The following is a 21,588-nucleotide window of genomic DNA, read 5'->3' on the forward strand; positions in this document are numbered from 1 at the left end:
TAGAACCCCAGTAAATAAAGACTCTGGAGATACTGGCAGGTATGTGAGTTAATGCTTGCCATCTCCGAAGGGATACCTAATGTTTGCTGCATTTGAAGATCTCAGTGCTCTTTTTTTTTGAGATGGAGTTTCGCTCTTGTTACACAGGCTGGAGTGCAATGGCGCGATCTCAGCTCACTGCAACCTCCGCCTCCTGGGTTCAGGCAATTCTCCTGCCTCAGCCTCCTGAGTAGCTGGGATTACAGGCACGCGCCACCATGCCCAGCTAATTTTTTTGTATTTTTAGTAGAGACGGGGTTTCACCATGTTGACCAGGATGGTCTCGATTTCTTGACCTTGTGATCCACCCGCCTCAGCCTCCCAAAGTGCTGGGATCTCAGTGCTCTTAAAGCAAATAGTGATTTATTATTTGTGGCTGAATGTCTTGAGTTCTTTAGAACATTCTTTTTGGGCATTAAAAGCTCAAGAGTATACCAGGTAAATTTTCTTTAAAATAACTTGGGAAAAGTTTGCTGAATTTATACCAAGGTTAGAGACTTGGGTTCAGAGAACACTGGCTCCAAGAGCTTTAGAACCAGAAAGCATCAGTTAGAACAGGGGCAGGTCTAGGTTTTGTGTGGCTTTGTATTAGTTTCCTAAAGCTATTGTAAAAGAGAAGCAAACACTGAGTGGCTTAAAACAACAGACACTTTACTGGCTCAGTTTTGGAGGCTAGCCGTCTGAAAGCAAGGTGTTGGCAAGGCTGTGCTTCCTCTGACAGCTCTAGGGGAGAAACCTCACTTGCTGCTTCTGGTATTTGCTAGCAATCCTTGGTGTTCCTTGACTTGTAGATGGGTCACTCGTGTCACACAGCCATTTTTCCTCTGTGTATCTTCATGTCATCCTCCCTCAGTGTCAGTCTTTATGTCTAAATGTCCCCCTTTTATGAGAAACCAGCCATACTGAACTAAGGCCCAAACTAATGACCTCATTTTCACCTGATGACCTCTATACAGACCCTACTTCCAAAGGTGGTCATATTCTGAGGAACTAGGGGTTAGGACTTCAACATCTTTTTTAAAAAAATTTTGAGTCAGGGTCTTGCTCTGTCGCCCAGGCTAGAGAGCAGTTGTACAGTCTCGGCTCACTGCAACCTCTGCCTCCCAGGTTCAAGCAATTTTCCTGCCTCAGCCTTCTGAGTAGCTGGAACTACAGGCATGTACCACCACATCCAGCTAATTTTTGTTTTTTTTTGTAGAGGTAGGATTTTGCCATGTTGCCCAGGCTTGTCTGAAATTCTTGAGCTCAAGCAATCTGCCTGCCTCTGCCTCCCAAAGTGCTGGGATTACAGGCATAAGCCACTGCACCCAGCCAAGGACTTCAACATATTTTAGTGGTGGACAATTCAACACATAACAGGCTTGAAATTGAACAACTTGGTGGGGGATGGAGGGGGAGCATATCCCTTTAAAAATATCCTTCTCAATGATATAAAATTACAAATACCTAATTTGGCCTTGGGAGGAGCTTATGCAAGTAAGAAGCCTCACAGCAAATTCTCTGGTATCTTCTGTTGGCAGGTATCATTTGACAACAATGAAGTAAAACCATATCCATATTTAATTCCTATGAATTTACCTGTACAAGTGTAGGCATATGAGAGAGAGGCTGCTTGTTGTTTTGCTCCCTGGACCTGTACCCTGGAGTAAGATGTAAACTGAGACCTTTTGGAGAGAAGCATCAGGCTGTGAAAAGTGTGATTCTGTTGTTTAAAGATTGCCATTTTGTATATGACAGGACCCTAATTACCAATGGCTTCAAGTGGTGTTCAAATGAAAAAACAATGGGGGGTAATTTGGAGTTTTTCTTCTTTTGTCCAAAACCCTGAGTTTAGAACCTGACCTGTGTGAGATGGGACTGTAGTGTTCTTCCTTAGCTCTAAACTTAACCCAATTTGATCTCCTTCTGAACTTCTCCCATCCACTGAAGCTACTACAGTACAGGTAGGAGGTGGAGGTGGTGGGCCACCAGTAGTATGAGAGGGAGCTAGGCACATACGGCACCAGCTCAGTCCCTGCCTAGTTGAGAAGATGAGCTCAATCAAAAAAGCAGCACTGGTCAGTATCAGAAGGGGTATATTTCTGTAATAGCCTTTAGCAGTTGAGTAGGGCATAAACACCTTTTGAGGAAAAAGTTAGCAATAAAACCTCCTGTCAACACAGAAAATTCTCTTCATAAATGTAGGGGGAAAAAAGAAGTTTTATTTATTTTTAATTAAAAAAATTTTTTTAAAGACAGGGTTTCACCATGTTGGTCAGGTTAGTCTTGAACTCCTGACCTCAGGTGATCCACCTGCCTTGGCCTCTAAAGTGCTTGGATTACAGGCGTGAGCCACCACACCTGGCCAAAAAAGGAGTTTTATTACTGAATAAGCATTAAACCAGATTGAGATGTGCATCACAGGCTATCCACTAATGAGACTGCAAAGACAGAAAGAAATCTCACCCTTTATATATCCAAGCACAGAAAATCCGCTATATACATGTTCTCAAGATAAAAATAACTTGTCCTTATATAAGAGGACTTGGTAGTATCATTTATTATATACTCATGGTTCATCCTAGGTTCACTTGGTTATTGGCAGTGGCCATCTGTGTTAGTTAACTACCGTTATCTGAAAGAAAAACAAAACTTTTCTTATTCCTAACACAAGCAGGTAGTTACTGACAACAAAGAGCCTTAGGCTACACTATCCAGGTGACAGGAAGACAGGGGAACTATCTTCCTGATGTTTGCATTTCAAAGATATAGTGGAGGTGGGAGAATTGGTTGAGCTCAGGATTCAAGACCAGCCTGGCATAGTGAGATGCCATTTGTAAAATAAAATGTAGAAAAACCAAGACACACTTCCCAGACCCTAAGAAAATCACTTCTTGTTGTAAGGGCTATAGGGCAGGCAAGAGGCTCATTTTGTTTTTGAAAAGATTTATCTGCACATCAACTGGGTGCTGTGGCTCACACCTGTGTTGAGGACTTTCTTCTTAGTTCAGCTAAGAGCTGGGTCCTTGTCACATGGCCATGAAATACTAGGCTCACAGACACTTTGAAGGGTGAGAATAATGAAATTTATTGGGTAAAATGGAAAAAAAGGGAAGCGGGAACTCTCTGCAAAGCCAGAGTCCTGCAAGTGTGCTTCCCACCTTGCAGACTGAATCCCAGGTTCCACCCAGGAAGAGGAAGGGCCAGGCTTTTCCCCACTACAGACAGTGCAAACTTCCTGAGGCTCCACCTCAGTGTGCGCTCCTCCCAGTGCACAGGGCGGCTGGAGTTTCTCCAGGGACCACTTTACACTTGGGTGTACATTGCCAGGGAAGAGCTACCTGTGCTCTGAGAATGGGCAGGTGTTCCCTGGTCCCCTTTCCTGGGCTGGGGTGAGGAAAGGGGACCAGAGAATACCTGCCTGCCCAGGAAGAGTATCCCTACCCCCTAGAAAGAAGCTGAGCAGCCTCTGGAGGCGACACTCCAGAATGAGCAGGAGGGAGCTGCCATTTAGCAGGTGTTTAGGGGTCCACGCTCTAAGGAAGTCCATCTAACTGCCATTAGGATAAGGATAAGGAGACCAATCTTAACTGCTTCCTGCCGACAGGGGGTGCTGTTTTGGGGGAAACTGCAGTCAGAGCTCCCTCAGAGGCCTATTTAAGGATTCCCAGCAGAAAGGGCCATCATCAGTGGCTGTGGTTGCCCGATTGTTTGGAGTTTGACGGCCTGAAGGCAAGAAGAGACAAATTGGGTTATTAGAAAACGTGTATTAAAATGAAACAAGGGGAGGGGTAAGGACAGCTCAAAAATCCTGAGGCCTTTTGCCAGTTTGCATGGGGAGAGGAAGGTCAAAAGTCCTACAAGTAGAAAACTTTACCCTTTTGCCAGCATGTTGGGCTCCTATGTTCCTGTCCTCTGAGTCCAATCCTAAGCCAACCAGTTTAAGGTTTGGGAAATTAAACTTTCCAGTTTGGAGGATGCATCTGAAGGGAAGTGTCTTGTAGTACGGAGACTTAATTACCTATCTGTGAAGAGAAGACAGAGGAGGAGAGAGGAAAAAAGAAGGAGCTTTTTTTTTTTTTTTGAGATGGAGTTTCGCTGAGCCGCCCAGACTGGAGTGCAATGGTGCATTCTCGGCTCACTGCAACCTCTGCCTCTCAGGTTCAAGAGATTCTCCAGCCTGAGCCTCCCGAGTTGTTGGGATTACAGGTGTGTGCCACCATGTCCAGCTAATTTTTAAATATATATTTTTTGAGACGGAGTTTCGCTCTTGTTACCCAGGCTGGAGTGCAATGGCGCGATCTCAGCTCACCGCAACCTCCGCCTCCTGGGTTCAGGCAATTCTCCCACCTCAGCCTCCTGAGTAGCTGGGATTACAGGCATGCATCACCATGCCCAGCTAATTTTTTGTATTTTTAGTAGGGACAGGGTTTCACCATGTTGACCAGGATGGTCTCGATCTCTTGACCTCGTGATCCACCCGCCTTGGACTCCCAAAGTGCTGGGATTACAGGCATGAGCCACCGCACCCAGCTTAAATATTTTTAATAGTTACAGGGTTTCACCATGTTGGCCGGGCTGGTCTCAAACTCCTGACCTCAGGTGATCTGCCTGCCTCAGCCTCCCAAGTGCTGGGATTACAGGCATGAGCCGCTGCACCCAGCCAAGAAGGTGCTTTTTAAAGGAGTCTCTTGATTTGCAGTAGCTTTGGAAAAAAAAAAAATTAAAGGAGTCTCAGGGGTTCAGGATGCATTTGAAAGAGGTACAGACTGAAGATAAATGGCTACCCATCTAGAAAGAGGGGAGCAGGCATCCCTGCTTCCCTTATCTTCCTAGCAGATACCCAGGGTACGTGAGGGAGAGAGGAAAGAACATTCTCTTTTCCTCTTCTCTTTGCATCCCCGAGTCCCAGTGACTTGTTAGGTGCTGCCATGGGTGCCAAAGCAGCTTGCACTCATGAAGCAGGGAGGGCCTAGAAAACAGGAATTATCTGATCTCACCTATGTTTCTATCCCACCTACTGTTAGTAGTCTGGAGTTCCCTAGACCTTATTTATGCCATGGATACTAGCATCATCTTTATCCATGAAATGGGAGGCCTGGCTTAATTGGCAGGAATCAGCCATGCTTACCTGTGCTGTGCCTTTAAACCTCTGTTATTGTCTGCTTCTGTATCCCTCAGATCCAATTTTCTTTCCTAGGGCTTTGACCCAAAGCTTGGAATTGAGTTTGAATGAACTCCTTCTCATAAGCCGAATGCTAAGGTGAAACTGTGGAACTAAGTTCTCCTCCAACAAGGAAGAGAAAAGGATGTCTTGTGACACACTCAGATAGCTGGTGGCTATAGTTATGCTTGCTAGGATTTGGGTGCATTGGGCTTGGCTTTGGTTAGCTCCCTTGGTCTTACTTTCCCAAAAAGGAAACTTCTGAGTGATGGGCATCCTATTTATTTCATCTGGCAGGATTTGCAGGATAATTGCTCAGAACTAGAATATTGGTCCAGATTTTTACATTACCCATCCCTCTTGTTCTTTCTGAACTGTAGCCAGAGATCGCTGGTTGGTTCACAGGAACAAGCAGGGTTAGTCTAAAATGTAGGCTAAAACTGAAAAATAACTAATGAGTTTAGAATCTAATGACGAATGTATGATAAGTTTTGAAACATAATTTATCTCTCTCCAGTCCTCATTTTTGTTAAAAAAAAAAAATTATGGGATGGGCATGGTGGCTTGCGCCTGTAATCCCAGTACTTTGAGAGGCCAAGGTGGGCAGATCATCTCAGGTCAGGAGTTTGAGACCAGCCTGGCCAACATGGCAAAACCCTGTCTCTACTAAAAATACAAAAATTAGCTGGGCATGGTGGTGGGCACCTGTAATCCCAGCTACTCGGGAGGCTGAGACAGGAGAATTACTTAAACCTGGAAGGCAGAGGTTGCGGTGAGCTGAGATGGCACCACTGCACTATAGCATGGGCGACAGAGTGAGACTCCATCTATTTTCTTTTTCTTTAAGGCAGGGTTTCACCATGTTGGCCAAGCTGGTCTTGAACTCCTGATCTCAGGTGATCTGCCCACCTCAGCCTCCCAGAGCACTGGGATTACAGGCGTGAGCCACCACGCCTGGCGAGACTCCATCTCAAAAAAAAAAAAAAAAATTATGGTAAGACTGAGTTGTTTGCAAAATAGATTTTAGTTTTATACTTGGCCTAATTATTTGCATAAAGTGTAGCAAGAATAATTATTTCTCTATATAGGCCTTTTGGACTGGCTTTGATGGAACTTTTTTCTACAAGGAATATCAGATAAGACCTTTTAAAGCTGATCCCAGCCTTGGGTTTGTATCCTTAAACAGCTGTGAGTTATGTGATCATCTCCTTTTACGGTCCTAAAATAAACTTGGAGCTACTAGGCCTGTTAGAAAGTGACAGTTTTTACTGGGCACAGGTCAGGAACCCTGTACAGGGACTACATAGACAAGGATATGAGGCCATTTTTTTTTCCAAGGGGCTTTTATGGGTTCTGCAAATTGAAATTGAAATTGACTCCTTAAAGAGAAGTGTATCTTTCAGTCAAAGCCTTGGTAAAACAACCAGTTTCTCCAATTACGCCTTGTTGCAAAAGAAAAATGGATTCTTATTGCACCGATGCAAACAACTATATTGCCATAAGTTAAGAATACTCACAGATAATTTCCAAATTCTGGGGAAGCCAGGCAGAGAGAGACAAATTTGCTCCAAATTTTGTTCACAGTAGTATACCTTACTCAATTATTAAAGGGGTAATAGTTCATACTAAGTTTCCTTGACTCTGAAAAACAAGGATCAGTAATATTCTAAGTAAAAGTAAAAAAGATTGGTTCAGCTTTCTGAGTTCAGTCAATTTAGTTCTTGATTTGCTTGATATTCATGAACATTTCAGCTTGCTATGAGTCCTGTACATTTTCCCTTTATTCAAATGTTACAATCACCAAAGTCATCAGAAACCTGCATGTCGACAGCACTTGTTAAAGTTCTACAGCTCATTATAAACCATCTTTTGAAAAGGATTAAAACAAGACAATTGTCTATGAATAACAAAATGTCCAGGGTAATTACAGTTAGAAACCCAATTGACAAAGAAGTTTGATTATCTCAGACATTAGAATTTTAGAAATCCCATACAATTTTGGAACATAGCATATTAGCATGATTCACAAAAATATAACCTAAAGAATAATGGGGCCAGGTGTGGTGGCTCACACCTGTAATCCCAGCACTTTGGGAGGCAGGGGAATCATGAGGTCAGGAGATTTTGAGGCAGGGGAATCATGAGGTCAGGAGATTGAGACCAATGTGGCCAACATGGTGAAACCCTGTCTCTACTAAAAATACAAAAAAAATTAGCCAGGCATGGTGGTACACACCTGTAATCCTAGCTACTCTGGAGGCTGAGGCAGGAGAATCACTTGAACTGAGGAGACGGAGGTTACACTGAGTTGAGATCATGCCACTGCACTCCAGCCTGGGCAACAGAGTGGGACTCAAAAAAAAAACCAAAACAAAAAAACCCAAAACCTGGGCTGGGCACAGTGGCTCACAGCTTTAAGCCCAGCACTCTGGGAGGCCAAGGCTGGTGGATCACCTGAGGTCAGGAGTTCAAGACCAGCCTGGTCAACAGTGTGAAACCCCATCTCTATTAAAATACACAAAAATTAGCTGGGTGTGGTGGCACACCCCTGTAGTCCCAGCTACTTGGGAGGCTGAGGCAGGAGAACTACTTGAACCCAGGAGGTGGAGATTGCAGTGAGCCAAGATCACGCCACTGCACTACAGCCTAGGCGACAGTGTGAGACTCTGTCTCAAAGACAAAAAAAGAAAAATTAGCTGGGTGTGGTGGCATGTGCCTGTAATCCCAGCTACCTGGGAGGCCGAGGCAGGAGAATTGCTTGAACCTGGGAGGTGGAGTTTGCAGTAAGCTAAGATCACGCCACTGCATTCCAGCCTGGGCAACAGAGTGAGACTCTCTCAAAAAAAAAAGAAAAGAAAAGAAAAGAAAACTGAACATCATTTTGACAATCTCGTGTACCTAAACATGTCAACTAACCCTGTTTACCTTTCTCTTCTGGACTCTCTAGGGGGCCTTTTAGAGCCTCTGAAAAGCCAGGTGTCAGGAAAGATAATTTTGAAATGGAAGTTTGATTTGGGGAAGCCTGTTAAGTACACTAGTGGTTTAAAACACTTGATGTTATGAAATAGAATTCCAGATTTCCATGAATTATTTGTTTTGCCAAAATGAATCAGAAATTTTAAAGAAGCAAAACCTTTTTATAACCCTTTACAAATTTTGCTAAAGAGCTGATTAGTGCCTTAAGAAAATTTTGCTGTGCTTTTATTTAATGCTCAATTTATAGAAAAACCACATAATACCCTTTTGAATTTGAATGTTCACACACAAAATTTCTTTTGCAAGGTTTCTTTTGCAAGATTAATTTTAACCTTCCAGAATTTGTTTAAACCTTTAGCTTACCTTATCTAATTTAAAATAATTTTTTAACCCTAAGAAAAAATTTACATTTCCATGCCTTCTTAAAACCTTTTACTAAAAAACACATTTTATGGCTGGGTGAGGTAGCTCACACCTCTAATCTCAGCACTTTGGGAGGCCGAGGCGGGCAGATTGCCTAAGCTCAGGAGTTTGAGACCAGCCTGGGCAACACGGTGAAACCCCGTCTCTACTAAAATACAAAAAAATTAGCCAGGTGTGGTGGCGTGCACTTGTAGTCCTAGCTACTTGGGAGGCTGAGGCAGGAGAATTGCAAGAACCCGGGAGGTGGAGGTTGCAGTGAGCCAAGATCGCGCCACTGCACTCCAGCCTGGGCGACAGAACAAGACTCTGTTTCAAAAACAAACAAACAAACAAAAAAACAAGAAAACCCCACATTTTACTGTTCTTACGTACCTTGCATGCAAATCTATTTTCAGTAGTTTCAATTATACATTAAAATGGTAACTCCTAGCAATTTTAACTTTAATGTAAAACCCGGTAAGTTGTTTTAATTGTGTGCTAGGTACAGCCAAAGTTTGACTCCTTCCAGCATAATTAAGGGTGTAGTTAGTTCCATATATCCCCAGGTCTTATCAATTGTGAAGTTGGCAAGTGAGATAGTTCTTAAAACTCAAAAAGCAGTTTATAACCATAAAACATTTAGCAAGACTAGTACTAAGCCTGCATAATTTAGTCCACCTACTTACATTTTGGTGACATCTGCTTTTTACCAATAATCTTTAAGGATGTTTTTATTTCTCAAAGATTGAAGTCACGTGAACTGAAAGGTACCATATCTTTTATCTTCCCTTTAAAAAATATTTGATCCAAGCACTTGTCTTCCTTTAGGCCAATTAATTAGAGCTTTTTTTTTTTTTTTTTGAGACAGAGTCTTGTTCTGTTGCCCAGGCTGGAGGCAGTGGCGAGATCTCGGCTTAATGCGGTTTCTACCTCCTGGGTTCAAGGAATTCTCCTGCTTCGGCCTCTCGAATAGCTGGGACTACAGTTGCATGCCACCACGCCCAACTAATTTTTGTATTTTTAGTAGAGATGGAGTTTCACCATGTTGGCCAAGCTGGTCTTGATCTCTGGACTCTCAAATGATCTGCCCACTGTGGCCTCCCAAAGTGCTGGGATTATTATAGGCATGTGCCACCACGCCCAGCCTTAGAGCTCTTTTTATAGACATCATATACATAACACATAAATAGCTACACAGACAGGCAGAAGAAAACTCTCCCCACAAGGTCCTTTTTCACAACCAAAACTTTACAGAGAATATAAACAGGGATCTTTATCATTCTTAGCCTAAGTAAAAAGGTCTTCAAAAAGGAAAAAAAAAAAAAAAACTGGTTTAAAAGTTAACTGCTGATGGGGTGAATAAAAAAGGATGCCTCTTATTCTTTTTTTTTTCTTTTTTTTAGGTGACCTCTGCTCACAGATGCCTCTTATTCTTAATCAAATGGTTCCTCTACCAGGGAGAAGCTTAATTACTGTCCAAGGAGTTGAGCCCCTTGGCCAGGAAAGGGGAAGATGCTGTGGACATGTGACATTCTCCAGCTCCAGTGGGAGAGGAGAGGGAGTGAGGAGCTGTGGCTTGCCAATTCTTCCCGAAAAGGAAGGGAAAGTTCATGGAAAGGCCCCTGACCCCAGGGAGCAACGGGGGTGGGAACACGGTTTCCCTACCCTCAAAAGTCCGCACATGAAAAGGCTTAGAAATGACAGTGAGAAGTTTTGAGTCACCATTTCACTCATCCCTTCTCAAGCCCCACGTTGGACGCCAAAGCCCTTAGGACTTTCCCCTTAGTTTAGCTAAGAGCCAGGTCCTTGTCACACGGCCATGAAATACTAAGAATGGAATTTATTGGGCAAAAAGAAAAAAAGGGAAACAGGGATCTCCCCAAAGTCAGAGTGCTTCCTGCCTTTCAGACCGAATCCCAGGTTCCACCCAGGAAAAGGAGGGGCCAGGCTACTCCCCCAGCAAATGGCACAAATTTCCTAAGGCTCCACTCCAATGTGCATTCCTCCCAGTCCAGTGTAGGAGGTTCTGCCAGGGAATCCTTCCCACTTTGCTGTCTTACCAGCACTTTGGGAGGCCAAGGTGGGAGAATTGCTTAAGCCCAGGAGTTCCAGATCAGCCTGGGCAACATAATGAGACCTTTGCCTCTATAAAAAAAGTATAAAAATTCAGTGGGGTGTGGTGGCATGCACCTGTAGTCCCAGCTCCTTGGGGGTGAGGCTAGAGGATTGCTTGAGCTTGGGAGGTTGAGGTTGCAGTGAACCCTGATCATGCCCACTGCACTCCAGCCTGGGTGAGAGAGTGAGACCCTGTCTCCAAAACAAAAGATTTATCGACATATCAAAGTGAAGAGGAAGGATTAATAAATACAAGTTTTCTCAAGGAAATGTCCGAGGAAAAGGGAAGACAGGTAAGATCTCTCTCTTTTGCCAAAAGAGAACTTTCAATCTTATTTTTTACGTTTACACACTCTTCCTTATGGGCAAATGGATGTTTGATGTAAGATTCACCAATGAAGAGAATCTACATCCAATAAAGAGGAGACCAAGACCTATCTGGGAGGGTGAGTCAGGGGTTCCAGGAAGCAGGGGAGGAATCATGTTGGTCTATCTGTGACCATCTATTTTTCTTCTCACAGAGCAGTAGAGACTTGGGACTAGGAGCAGTATAGGCAGAAACACCCATCAGGCAAGGCATTCCTGGCAGGCAGGCAGAAACTGCCCACTCATCAGGATGTCCACTCTCCTACTCTACCCTCTGCTGTGGTCAAAAGGTAACCACAGGGTCCTCCCATTTCTGTGGCAGAGTATGGAGAGGGCATAACTGGATAGCGGAATAAAACTCCCGTGCACAGTGCTGCCTTACAGCCAATAACAGTTGCTCTCCAGTGGTATGAAGCCTTCTTGTGCCTAGGACTGAACTACTGGGTGGACACAGTGTGTGTGGGAAGGGGAATCATCCTCAGAAGGGGAAAGTAAGATACACTTCCAGGATTAGGCTCACCTTTCTCATCCTTGGAGGGGGTCTCGGAATGGAAGGTTTTACCACTTTGGGCATGGTACACACTCTACCAGCAGAAAAGGGAATTAATTGGAGATTATTTGGGTAGACTGATGGCCTTAAAGGAAACTGGGTATTATCTTGTTCTGTCAGGGGAGGAGTGACACCTTCACTAACAGTTCTGAGCAGATGCAACAGCTGGACAGACCAGAAGTGTGATCTAACTCAGGCTGCCCGAGGGAGATTGCTGTTGGACCGTCTGTACTTATGGGACTCTTACTGAGGGGGTCCAGGCGTTCAAGGGCTTGAGATTTCCAGAAAGTTCCCCACCAACGCTTTAAAAATGTATTCCTTGCAGCCTTACGCTCTTGCAGTTCCAATATAGCATCGGTGTTTAAAGCCAAACTACATTATAATTGATTCGCCATCACCCAGCTTTATATTCAACACTTTAACCTGGTAACGAAGGAAAGACTCATTAAAGGACGGCATTTATAAAATGCTTCCAAGCACCTCTGCTTAACTCGAAGGGAAAATAAAAGGGACTGTTTATTTGGTAGGCAAAGGAGAACAGCGCCACTAAGAAGTTTTCCACTGAGCAATTCCTGTCTTTGTCAATTATACACATTAGTAACTTTTGGAGACATGGACCCTCTCAAACTCCCCAGAATGCTTTGAAACTTTGCTCCAGAAACGTACAAACAAAACTCTAAGTCTTTTGGAATTAATTTCAGATGCTTTATAGATCCTTATAAGTATTCACCAAAAGAAAAATCCCCCATTTCTCGTACTCCAATCTCATGCCCTTAGAATTCTCCTAAGACTTGTTCCCTTGAACAACGTTCCCTAATTCCAAATCAAACCTAGATTCGGCCGGGACGCCAAGTTCGAGCTGTGGTAACGCTGGGAAGGCCCCTTTCACCAGTAAAACGGATGCCTTTATGGAAGTGGTAGGCACTCTACGCATGAAAGTGGGCTTCGCTTCCCTCTTTTTTGGTTTTCTCTAGGTTGTCTAGATGAGAAAAAAACATACGCTTCGTCCCTTGGAGTTCGGTCCTTGGGCAACTGCACATGCGCAAAGGCGAACTAGGAGCGCACGAGTGCGTCCGTGGAGCGGACCGGGGCGGGGCGAGGCGAGAGAAGGCCCGCTCCTCCCATTCGTCTCAGTCTTAACTCCTTGCTAACCTTCCGCAGAGCTTCCTCTTCTTTACCTCTGACCTCGGAAGGAAGGGGGCGGGGCCTTAGGGGCGGAAGTCGCGGTGCATTGTGGGTTCTCTTGGAGCTGTGCAGTTGATCCTGAATGAAAGTGGCGCGCCGCCCCTGACGTTTCCCGGATTGGAGCGGTTGGAATTCGGATTACCGCTGCAATTCAAGTGTCTCGGACCCTGGTGCGCACCTGACCGCGGGGAGGCTGCTGGAAAGGCGCGGCGAACGTTGGTGAAGGAGGGCAGTTCTGCGCGGCCCCAAGACATGGCTCACAACAAGATCCCGCCGCGGTGGCTGAACTGTCCGCGGCGCGGCCAGCCGGTGGCAGGTAACTTGGACTGGGGGGTGTTCGAATCCCCACACTCCGACGTGCCCGGGGGTGGGACGACTGTGGAGCTCAGCTTTTGGTGGTTCTGTGCCGGTTAGTGGTGTTTCGGGAGCGGGATATGCTCCGTCGGAGTAAGCTTCGTGTACGAATGTTTGGGAACATGAACGTGAGGGGATGGTTGGCGGATGAGCGGGGGGGGGGCGCACTTGTCCTATTCCTGCAAGGCTAACTGTGCGAATGCGAAGGTAGACAGGAGGTTGGTGGCAGGAGGTGAGGATCCAGGAATACAGTGGGCGTACTTTGAGCCTTAGTAGTTTGCGAACGTTTTAGGGTTCAATCTTCCCCTCGAAAGAAGGGATGACTGTCAGTCTTGAGATGAAGGAGGGTTAAAGAGGGGAAGGGGTGGTTCCCAACGGTGAAATGGGGTCACACAGACTGGGAATCTGGAGCATATTTTTGTTTCGAATTTTTTTTGTGAAACAGGGTCTCCGTCGCTCAGGCTGGAGTGCAGTGGTACGATAACGACTCACTGCAACTCAGCGTCTCCGGCTCAAGCTGTCCTCCCACCTCGGCCTCCCAAATAGCTGGGACTACAAGATGCCTGCCACCGTACCCAGCTAATTTTTTGTTTATTAAAAAAAAAGTATATGTATATTATATATATATTTATTTATTTGAGATATAGTCTCGCTCTGTCACTCGTGCTGGAGTGCAGTGGTGTGATCTCGGCTCACTGCCTCAGCCTCCCAAGGAGCAGGCGCGTGCCACCACGCCCGGTTAATTTCTGTATTTTTAGTAGTAGAGACCGGTTTTCAACCATGTTGGCCAGGTTGGCCTCCAGCTACTGGCCTCAAGTGTTCTGCCCGCCTCGGCCTTCCGAAGTGTTGGGATTATAGACGTGAGCCACCATGCCTGGACATAATGTTTTGTTTATTTTTTTGTAGAGAGGAGTTTCACTATATTGCCCAGGCTGGTCTTGAACTCTTGGACTCAAGCGTTTCCCCCACTTCGGCCTCCCAAAATGTTGGGATTACAGGCGCTAGCCTCCCTGCCCGGCCTGGTTTTTGTTTTTCTAAATCATTTTTCTTGTAGATTTTTTCATCTTTATTGAGCTTGAATACAATAAGCTTTAAACCATACAGTTGGATAAATTTGACTATATATACACAAATACATCTCTCTCCTAGGAAACTCCCATGAAACCATCACCCCTCAAAGTTTTCTCCTGCCCTTTTTAAAATCCCTCCCTGTTCGGCAGCCACTGATCTGCTTTCTGTAATTGTAGATTAGTTTGCATTTTCTAGAAATTTTTAAATAAATGGAAACATATAGTAAGTACTCTTCTTGGGGTGGAAGAAAGTGTGTGTGGCTTCTTTCACTCAGCATAATTATTTTGATACTCATCCGGATTGTGCATCTATCAATAGTTTATTCCTTTTTATTGCAGAGTAGTAGTCCATTGTTCTGGGTATACTACAATTTGTTCACCTATTCATCTACTGATGGCCATTTGGGTTGTTTCCAGGTTTTGGCTATTACAAATAAACTTGCTCTGAACATTCATGTACAATTCTTTGTATGGACATATACTTTGATTTCTCTCGTGTAAATCTCTAGGAGAGGAATGGCTGCATCATATGGTAGGTGTATGTTTTAAGAATTTTAAGAAACTGCCAACGTCTTTCTCAAAGTGGTAACACTTGATAGTCCCACCATCAATGTATGAGAGTCTCATTTGCCCCACATCCTCTCCAATACTTGATACGATCAGGCTTTTTAATTTTAGCCATTGTAATAGATGGGTAGTAATATTTTGGTTCCAAGTTGAGCATCTTTTCATGTGCTTTTTGGCTATTCATATATCTTCTTTTGTGAAGTGTCCAAGTTTTTTGTTGATATTTAAGTAGTTTGAATTTCTTCTGTATAATCATGGGTCACTTAGCTGATTTCATTGTTGTGTGAATATCATGAAGTGTGTTTACACAATCCTCCACGTATAACCATGGTGTAGCCAGTTGCTATGCTATATAGCCTAGGTGTAGTAGTATACCTGAGCTACAAACCTGTGCAACATGTTACTGTCCTGAATACTTTAGTAATTTTAACACAATAGTATTTGTGTATCTAAACATATGCACACAGAAAAGGTATGGTAAAAATACTGTATAAAAGATAAGAAATGGGACTAGGTGTGGTAGCTTACACCTATAATCTCAGTTCTTTGGGAGCCCGAGGCAGGAGGATTGAGACTAGCCTGGGCAACATAGCAAGACCTGTTTCTACAACAAAATGAAACAATTAGCCAGGTGTGGTGGTGTGTCCAGCTACTCTGGAGGCTGAGGCAGGAGAATCTCTTGAGCCCAGGAGTTTGAGGCTACAGTGAGCTATGACTGGCCACTGTATTCCAGCTGGGCAGATGGCAGTGAGATCCTGTCTCTTAAAAAAAATTAAAAAAATCCAAACCAACACGAGACGGAAAAAACAATAATTAACAACAAAAAGATACACCTGGCCATGGGTAGGTGGCTCATGCCTGTACTCCCAGCACTTTGGGAGGCTGAGATGGGTGGGTGACTTGTCAGGAGTTCTAGACCAGCCTGGCCTACATGGCAAAACCGTGTCTCTAGTTAAAAAAAAAAAAAAAAAAAGGCAAAAATTACCTGGGCGTGGCATAGTTTCTGCTGCTCTGGAGGCTGAGGCATGAGAATTGCTTGAATGGGGTAGGTGGAGGTTGCGCTTAGCTAAGATCATGCCACTGCACTCTAGCCTGGGCGACAGAGCAAGACTCTGTCTCAAAAAAAAAAACACACCCCTATATAAGTCAGTTCCAGTATAATCTTACAGACCACCATCATTTATTCTGTCTGTCCTTGACTGAAATGTCAACGTGTGGGGCATGACTGTATTGTAAATACAAGTCATTTGTTGAATATGTGCTTTTGCAAATCCTTTCTCATCTGTGGCTTGCCTTTTCATTCTCTTTTCTTTTGAAGGGTGAAAGTTTTAAAGTTTAATTAACTTTAACTAATTGCTTTTACTAAAGAGTTTTTACTTTTACCAAAAATAAATCCCTTTATTTTGTTTCAATCCTACCTTTTAGTAAAGGTTTGAAACAAAAAATAAAGGGGTTTATAGTAAGCTATGGGTACTTACTAATTACATAATATTTATAGCATGTCTGCCTAATTATTTAAAATTATTGGAAGATGAGATTCTTTGGTCACTTTTTGTTCAGGTTGTCTGATGCTTCTGGTTCATCAGCTTTTCTTTCTATTTTGTATAAAATCCTCATTTTGTATAATGCTATATAAATAATAGATAAAAGTGTTATTGAAAGATAGTCTAAGCAAGTGTGATTAGTGTGAAGACATCTTTTCAAGAAAAATGAAATAATTTTCTTCATGTTCTAACCATTTTTATATGCATTTTCAGTTGTAATGAAAACACTTATACTTGATAAAAATTGTACTTTTTTTCTTCAAATTGATCACAATTCTTTATAGTTGTCTTTATAGGTCTTACTCTCTAGACATTTTGACTTTGTTTCCTATACCATCTCCAACTTAGTATATAATCCTTATGATTTTTTCTGTGAAGTTATGAACAAACCCCTAAACCTAGCTTTGCTTTAAAGGTTTGTTTATTCATAACTTAGCAGAGAAAGTAGATATCTGGCTTCTTTTCTAGACTGGAGCATGTTTCCTGGATCCCTTCGTTAGAGTTACTTGCTATGCTGATTTGTGAGGAAAACAAAATACTATAGAAGTTCTTGTAAAAGTGAACATTTGTGGGAAGTAGAAAAGTTCCTTTTTAAAGTTTCCTTTCTTGTTAAAGGATAAATCATAAGTGTGCTAATAACTCTTTGTTAAGCCCTGTCCTATGTAGCTGTTAGACATGCCATGCTTACAGGCACGTAGTACGTTCTATGTCCTTGTGCTTTAACCGGAATATCTGTGCTGGACGTGCTCACAGGCATGTCCCAGCTCTCCATTGCTTTTACCGGTTTAGAAAGGTTTTAAGTTGTTAGCCAATTGAGTTTTAGTTTAAATTGTAAGGTCTGGCTCTAGCCAACGGAAATCAGACACAGCAGTAAGGACAGCCCCAAATGATAAGGGATAAATTTGTGTGGTTTTCCTTTGTTCATTGTACTCTCGTGGCAAGATGGCTAGTGATAGTACCCTTCTTGCAATCCAGGAAGTAAAAATTGTGTTGCTGGAAGATCCTTTGTCTCAGTGCTAATTTTTCTTTGTGGCATGGAGCATCTGTTTCCAACAACATTTTTTATTTCTGATTAGAAAAACAGTTCTTGGGTGCAGTGTCTTACGCCTGCAATCCCAGCACTTTGAGAGGCCAAAGTAGGAGGATTACGAGCTCAGGAATTTGAGACCAGCCTGGGCAACATGATGAAACCCCATCTCTACAAAAGAATACAAAAATTAGCTAGGCTCGGTGGTGTGAGCCTGTAGTCCCGGCAAACTAAGATTGCCCCACGACACTCCAAGCCTGATCAACAGGGTAAGACACTATCTTAAAAAAAGAAAAAAAAAAAAAAAAAAAAAGAAAGCCGTTTTACAAATTGGATTTTTTTAAAATCAGAATTTTAATATAATATTTGCAAAGTAGCTATGACAAATAGAATAGTGACTTATCATTAGATAAATGGGACAAATGTGGCACTAACTAGGGGTAGATAGCAGTATGCTAAGCTTCAGGCAATTTTATACCTCTCTAAGAAATGGAGTTGTATGCCTTCTGGCCCCCCACTTTGCTGGGAATTAAGAGAGTCAGGAGTAAAATGTTTTTCTTTTTTATTGTATTGGAATATTTTGGCCCCCGAAAGCTAGACTGTTAATTATTGTGACTGAGTCACTAATCTTACCTATCTAATTAACTGTGGTCCCTGGGGAGAACCCCTCCAGACAACCAAACTGGGTTGGCTTGTGATGCTTATTAGATAGGAAAGTAAATATTATGTAGAATTCTTGATAAATTTCTCTGAATTTTCTTCCGTTTTTTGAGATAGACTTTCACTTTGCTGGGCAGGCTAGAGTGCAGTGGCACAACTCATTGCAGCCTCAACCTCCTGGGCTCAAGCAATCCTCCTGCCTCAGCCCACCAAGTAGCTCCAACTACTGGTGCAAGCCACAATGCCCAGCTAATTTTTCGTAGAGATGGGGTTTTGCCATTTTGCTCAGGTTGGTCTTGAACTCCTGAGCTCAAGTGATCTACCCACCTTGGTCTCCCAAAGTGCTGGGATTATAGACATGAGCCACTGCGCCCAGCCAGTTTCTCTGAATTGTCCTAAATTCTCTCTCGGTGTCCTGGAAGTGTTTATGCCACATTATGTCTTTGGGAGGTGCAGGATTAGCAATATTTTACAGTAGCAGAGGAAGATACACTAGCTATATTCTTGGGAGCTTTAGTGAGAAATAGGAATTACGCACACATTCCTGTTTTTTTACTGTCTTTTTCTAATTTTTTTAGATTATAAAATTAATTTGCACTTAAGCTGGGTGTGGTGGCTCATGCCTGTAATCCTAGCATTTTGGGAAGCTGAGGCGGGAGGATCACTTGAGGCCAGGAGTTCAAGACTAGCCTGGCCAACATGGTGAAACCCTGTCTCTACTAAAAATACAAAAAGTAGCCGGGCATAGTGGTACACACCTGTAGTCCCAGCTACTCGGGAGTCTGAGGCAGGAGAATCACTTGAACTCAGGAGGCGGAGGTTGCAGTGAGCTGAGATTGTACCAGTGCACTCCAGCCTGGGTGACAGTGAGACTCCATCTCAAAAAAAAAAAAAAAGCGATTTGTACTTATTGTGTAATTATATTAGCATTCTCTAGAGGGACAGAACTAATAGGATATATATACACACACACACACACATATATGTATACATACACACATACACGTCAAGGGGAGTTTATTAAAAAACTATTAACTCACACAATCACAAGGTCCCACAATAGGCTGTTGGCAAACTGAGGAACAAGGAGAGCCAGTCTGAATCCCAAAACTGAAGAACTTGGAGTCCGGTGTTCGAGGACAGGCAGCACAGGACAAAGATGTAGGCTGGGAGCCTAGGCCGGTCAAGTCTTTTCATGTTTTTCTGCCTGCTTTATATTATAGTCACATTGGCAGCTGATTAGATGGTGCCCACCCAGATTAAGGGTGGGTTTCCGTTTTCCCGCCTACTGACTCAAATGTTAATCTTCTTTGGCAACACCCTCCAGACCCAGGTTCAATACTTTGCATCCTTCAATCCAATCAAGTTGACACTCAGTATTCACCACCACAGTAATTTCTTTGATATTTTGCATATTGAGGAAAATGTTATGGCTGCTCAAACTTTTTTATTGTAAATATCAGGATTCCCTTTACTATTACTATAAGTTCATAATTTTCCTGAATTAGAAGGAAAATGGTACTAACTACATATAATCTGTTCCCCTGTGAAGTCACCTTCTCTATTGAAACCAGACTGGCACTGAGAGAGAGCTCCTGGAGACAAGGCCAAGCTTTATTTTCTGAAGAATTCTTTTTTTTAAATTTTAAAAATTTTTTTAAAGATGGGGTTTCACTGTGATGGCCAGGCTTGTCTTGAACTCCTGACCTTAGGTGATCCACCCACCTCGGCCTCCCAAAGTGCTAGGATTACACGCGTGAGCCACCGCACCCAGCTATTTTCTGAAGAATTCTTTTTCCCTCCTTCTAAGTTAATAGATTTCAGGTGAATACTTGGAAGAAAACAAACTTATAATGTCTTTTTCTTTTTCATTTTTTTTTTTTTTTTTTTTGAGTTGAGGTCTCACTCTGTCATCCAGGCTGGAGTGCAGTGACAAGATCTTGTTCCCTGCAACCTCCTCCTCCTGGGTTCAGGCTATTCTTTTGCCTCAGTCTCCTGAGTAGCTGGGACTACAGCTGTGTGCCACCACACCCAGGTAGTTTTTATATTTTTAGGAGAGACGAGCGTTTACCATGTTGGCCAGGCTGGTCTCCAACTGCTGACCTTAGGTTATCTGCCGCTTCAGCCTCCCAAAGTTTTGGCATTACAGGTTTGAGCCACTGCACCCAACCCTCCCTAGTTTCTTAAAGGTATATCATTCAGCATAAAGTTACTTCACACCTGCTATATAAAGAGCTTACTAGGAACTGTGGGAATATAAATATGAGACACAGCCAGGTGCAGTGGCACATACTTGTGGTCGCAGGTACTCAGGATAGTGTGATCATGATAGTGATGGTGATTTTGAAGTCATTTTACTGAGCAAATATTTAAATGTCTACTTTGTGCTAGTCCTGGGGCCTAGGGAGATGGCTAAGATATATTACATCATCTTAAAAAGCACAGTCTCATGGGAGTAGCAAACCATCCATTTTAAGCACAGTTCTGTTGTAAAAAAATGTAGTAATGACTATTGTAGTGTATGATGGGAATCAGAGGTAATATACCTAATTATTTGAGGTTAAGGAAGAAGAGATGGGAAGGAAGAAGGAGATCAGGCGAGGCTTCCCAGAGGAGGTCATAAATGAATTATCTTGAGTAAATAGAAGTTTGCTAGATAAATAGATGCAGGAGGGGGGGTGTTACTGGAAAGTTTCTGTTAGGATAGGATGATGATGGGAGGATAGTGGGCTGAAAAAGTGTCTGTGTTCTGGAAGATGTAAGTGAGGCTATGAGGTTGGAGAGTAGGAGTCTGATCATTATAGGCAAGTAGGGTGTGATAAGGTATCTTAATATTTATATACTTTTAATTTTCACTGGCAAACAATTGGGTTTTTTTCAGCATCGAGATGGGATTATTTGAATCCAGGTTAAAAGCTTACTTTCACTTTTCTGTGTTTAATGAATTGAAGGAGACAAAAGTGGAAATGGAGAGACTAATTTGGAACTAGTTGTAGTCCAGGTGAAAGACAATAGTAATGGTTTAGAAGTGGGAGATGAAGAGTAGAAGGCTGATTTGAGATATACTAAGAAGGGAAAATGGACAGAACTTGATGTTGTATTTAGAATGAGAGAAAGAGGGTCAAAATTTAGTCTGAAATGTCTGGCTTATGCAGTGGGATAGTTGATATTATTAGGGCTTATTGAGAGAGAAGTAGGTTGGATGAGATATTAAGATCCTGATTGCTCAAATAGAGATCTTTAGTAAAAATATTTTTAAAAAACATTTTTATTTTATTTCAGTAGTTTTTGGGGAACAGGTGGATTTTGGTTACATGGATAACTTCTTTAGTGGTGATTTCTGAGATTTTGGTGCACCTGTCACTCAAGCAGTGTACTCTATCTCCAATGTGTAGTCTTTTATCCCTCACCCCCTCTCACACTTCCCTCTGAATCCCCGAAGTCCATTATATCATTCTTTATGCCTTTGCATCCTCATAGCTTAGCTCCCACTTACAAGTGAGAACACAGGCTATTTGGGTTTCCATTCCTGAGTTACTTCACTTAGAATAATGGGCTCCAGCTCCATCTAGGTTGCCATGAATGCCATT

At 42.9% G+C, this 21,588-nt stretch overlaps 1 protein-coding gene across 3 annotated transcripts in view; it reads left to right on the plus strand.

Annotated features, from left to right (window-relative positions):
* The first annotated feature begins 10,787 nt into the window (after positions 1 to 10,787).
* RNGTT (RNA guanylyltransferase and 5'-phosphatase) overlaps positions 10,788 to 21,588 on the plus strand; it is a 350,432-nt gene continuing 339,631 nt past the window's right edge. The window contains exons 1-2 of one of the 3 annotated variants that reach the window (XM_064360855.1): positions 10,788 to 10,968; positions 12,849 to 13,092. In XM_064360855.1, the coding sequence (XP_064216925.1) occupies positions 10,945 to 10,968; positions 12,849 to 13,092 (268 nt within the window). In that variant the 5' untranslated portion in view covers positions 10,788 to 10,944. The remainder of the gene's footprint in view (positions 10,969 to 12,848; positions 13,093 to 21,588) is intronic. The other 2 variants (XM_064360854.1, XM_064360856.1) reach the window with 2 other exon arrangements.

This window comes from Aotus nancymaae, unplaced genomic scaffold (genome assembly GCF_030222135.1).
Source record: "Aotus nancymaae isolate 86718 unplaced genomic scaffold, 86718_ANA_hifiasm-v0.15.2.pri h1tg000040l, whole genome shotgun sequence".
In the NCBI taxonomy this organism is placed as follows: domain Eukaryota; kingdom Metazoa; phylum Chordata; class Mammalia; order Primates; family Aotidae; genus Aotus; species Aotus nancymaae.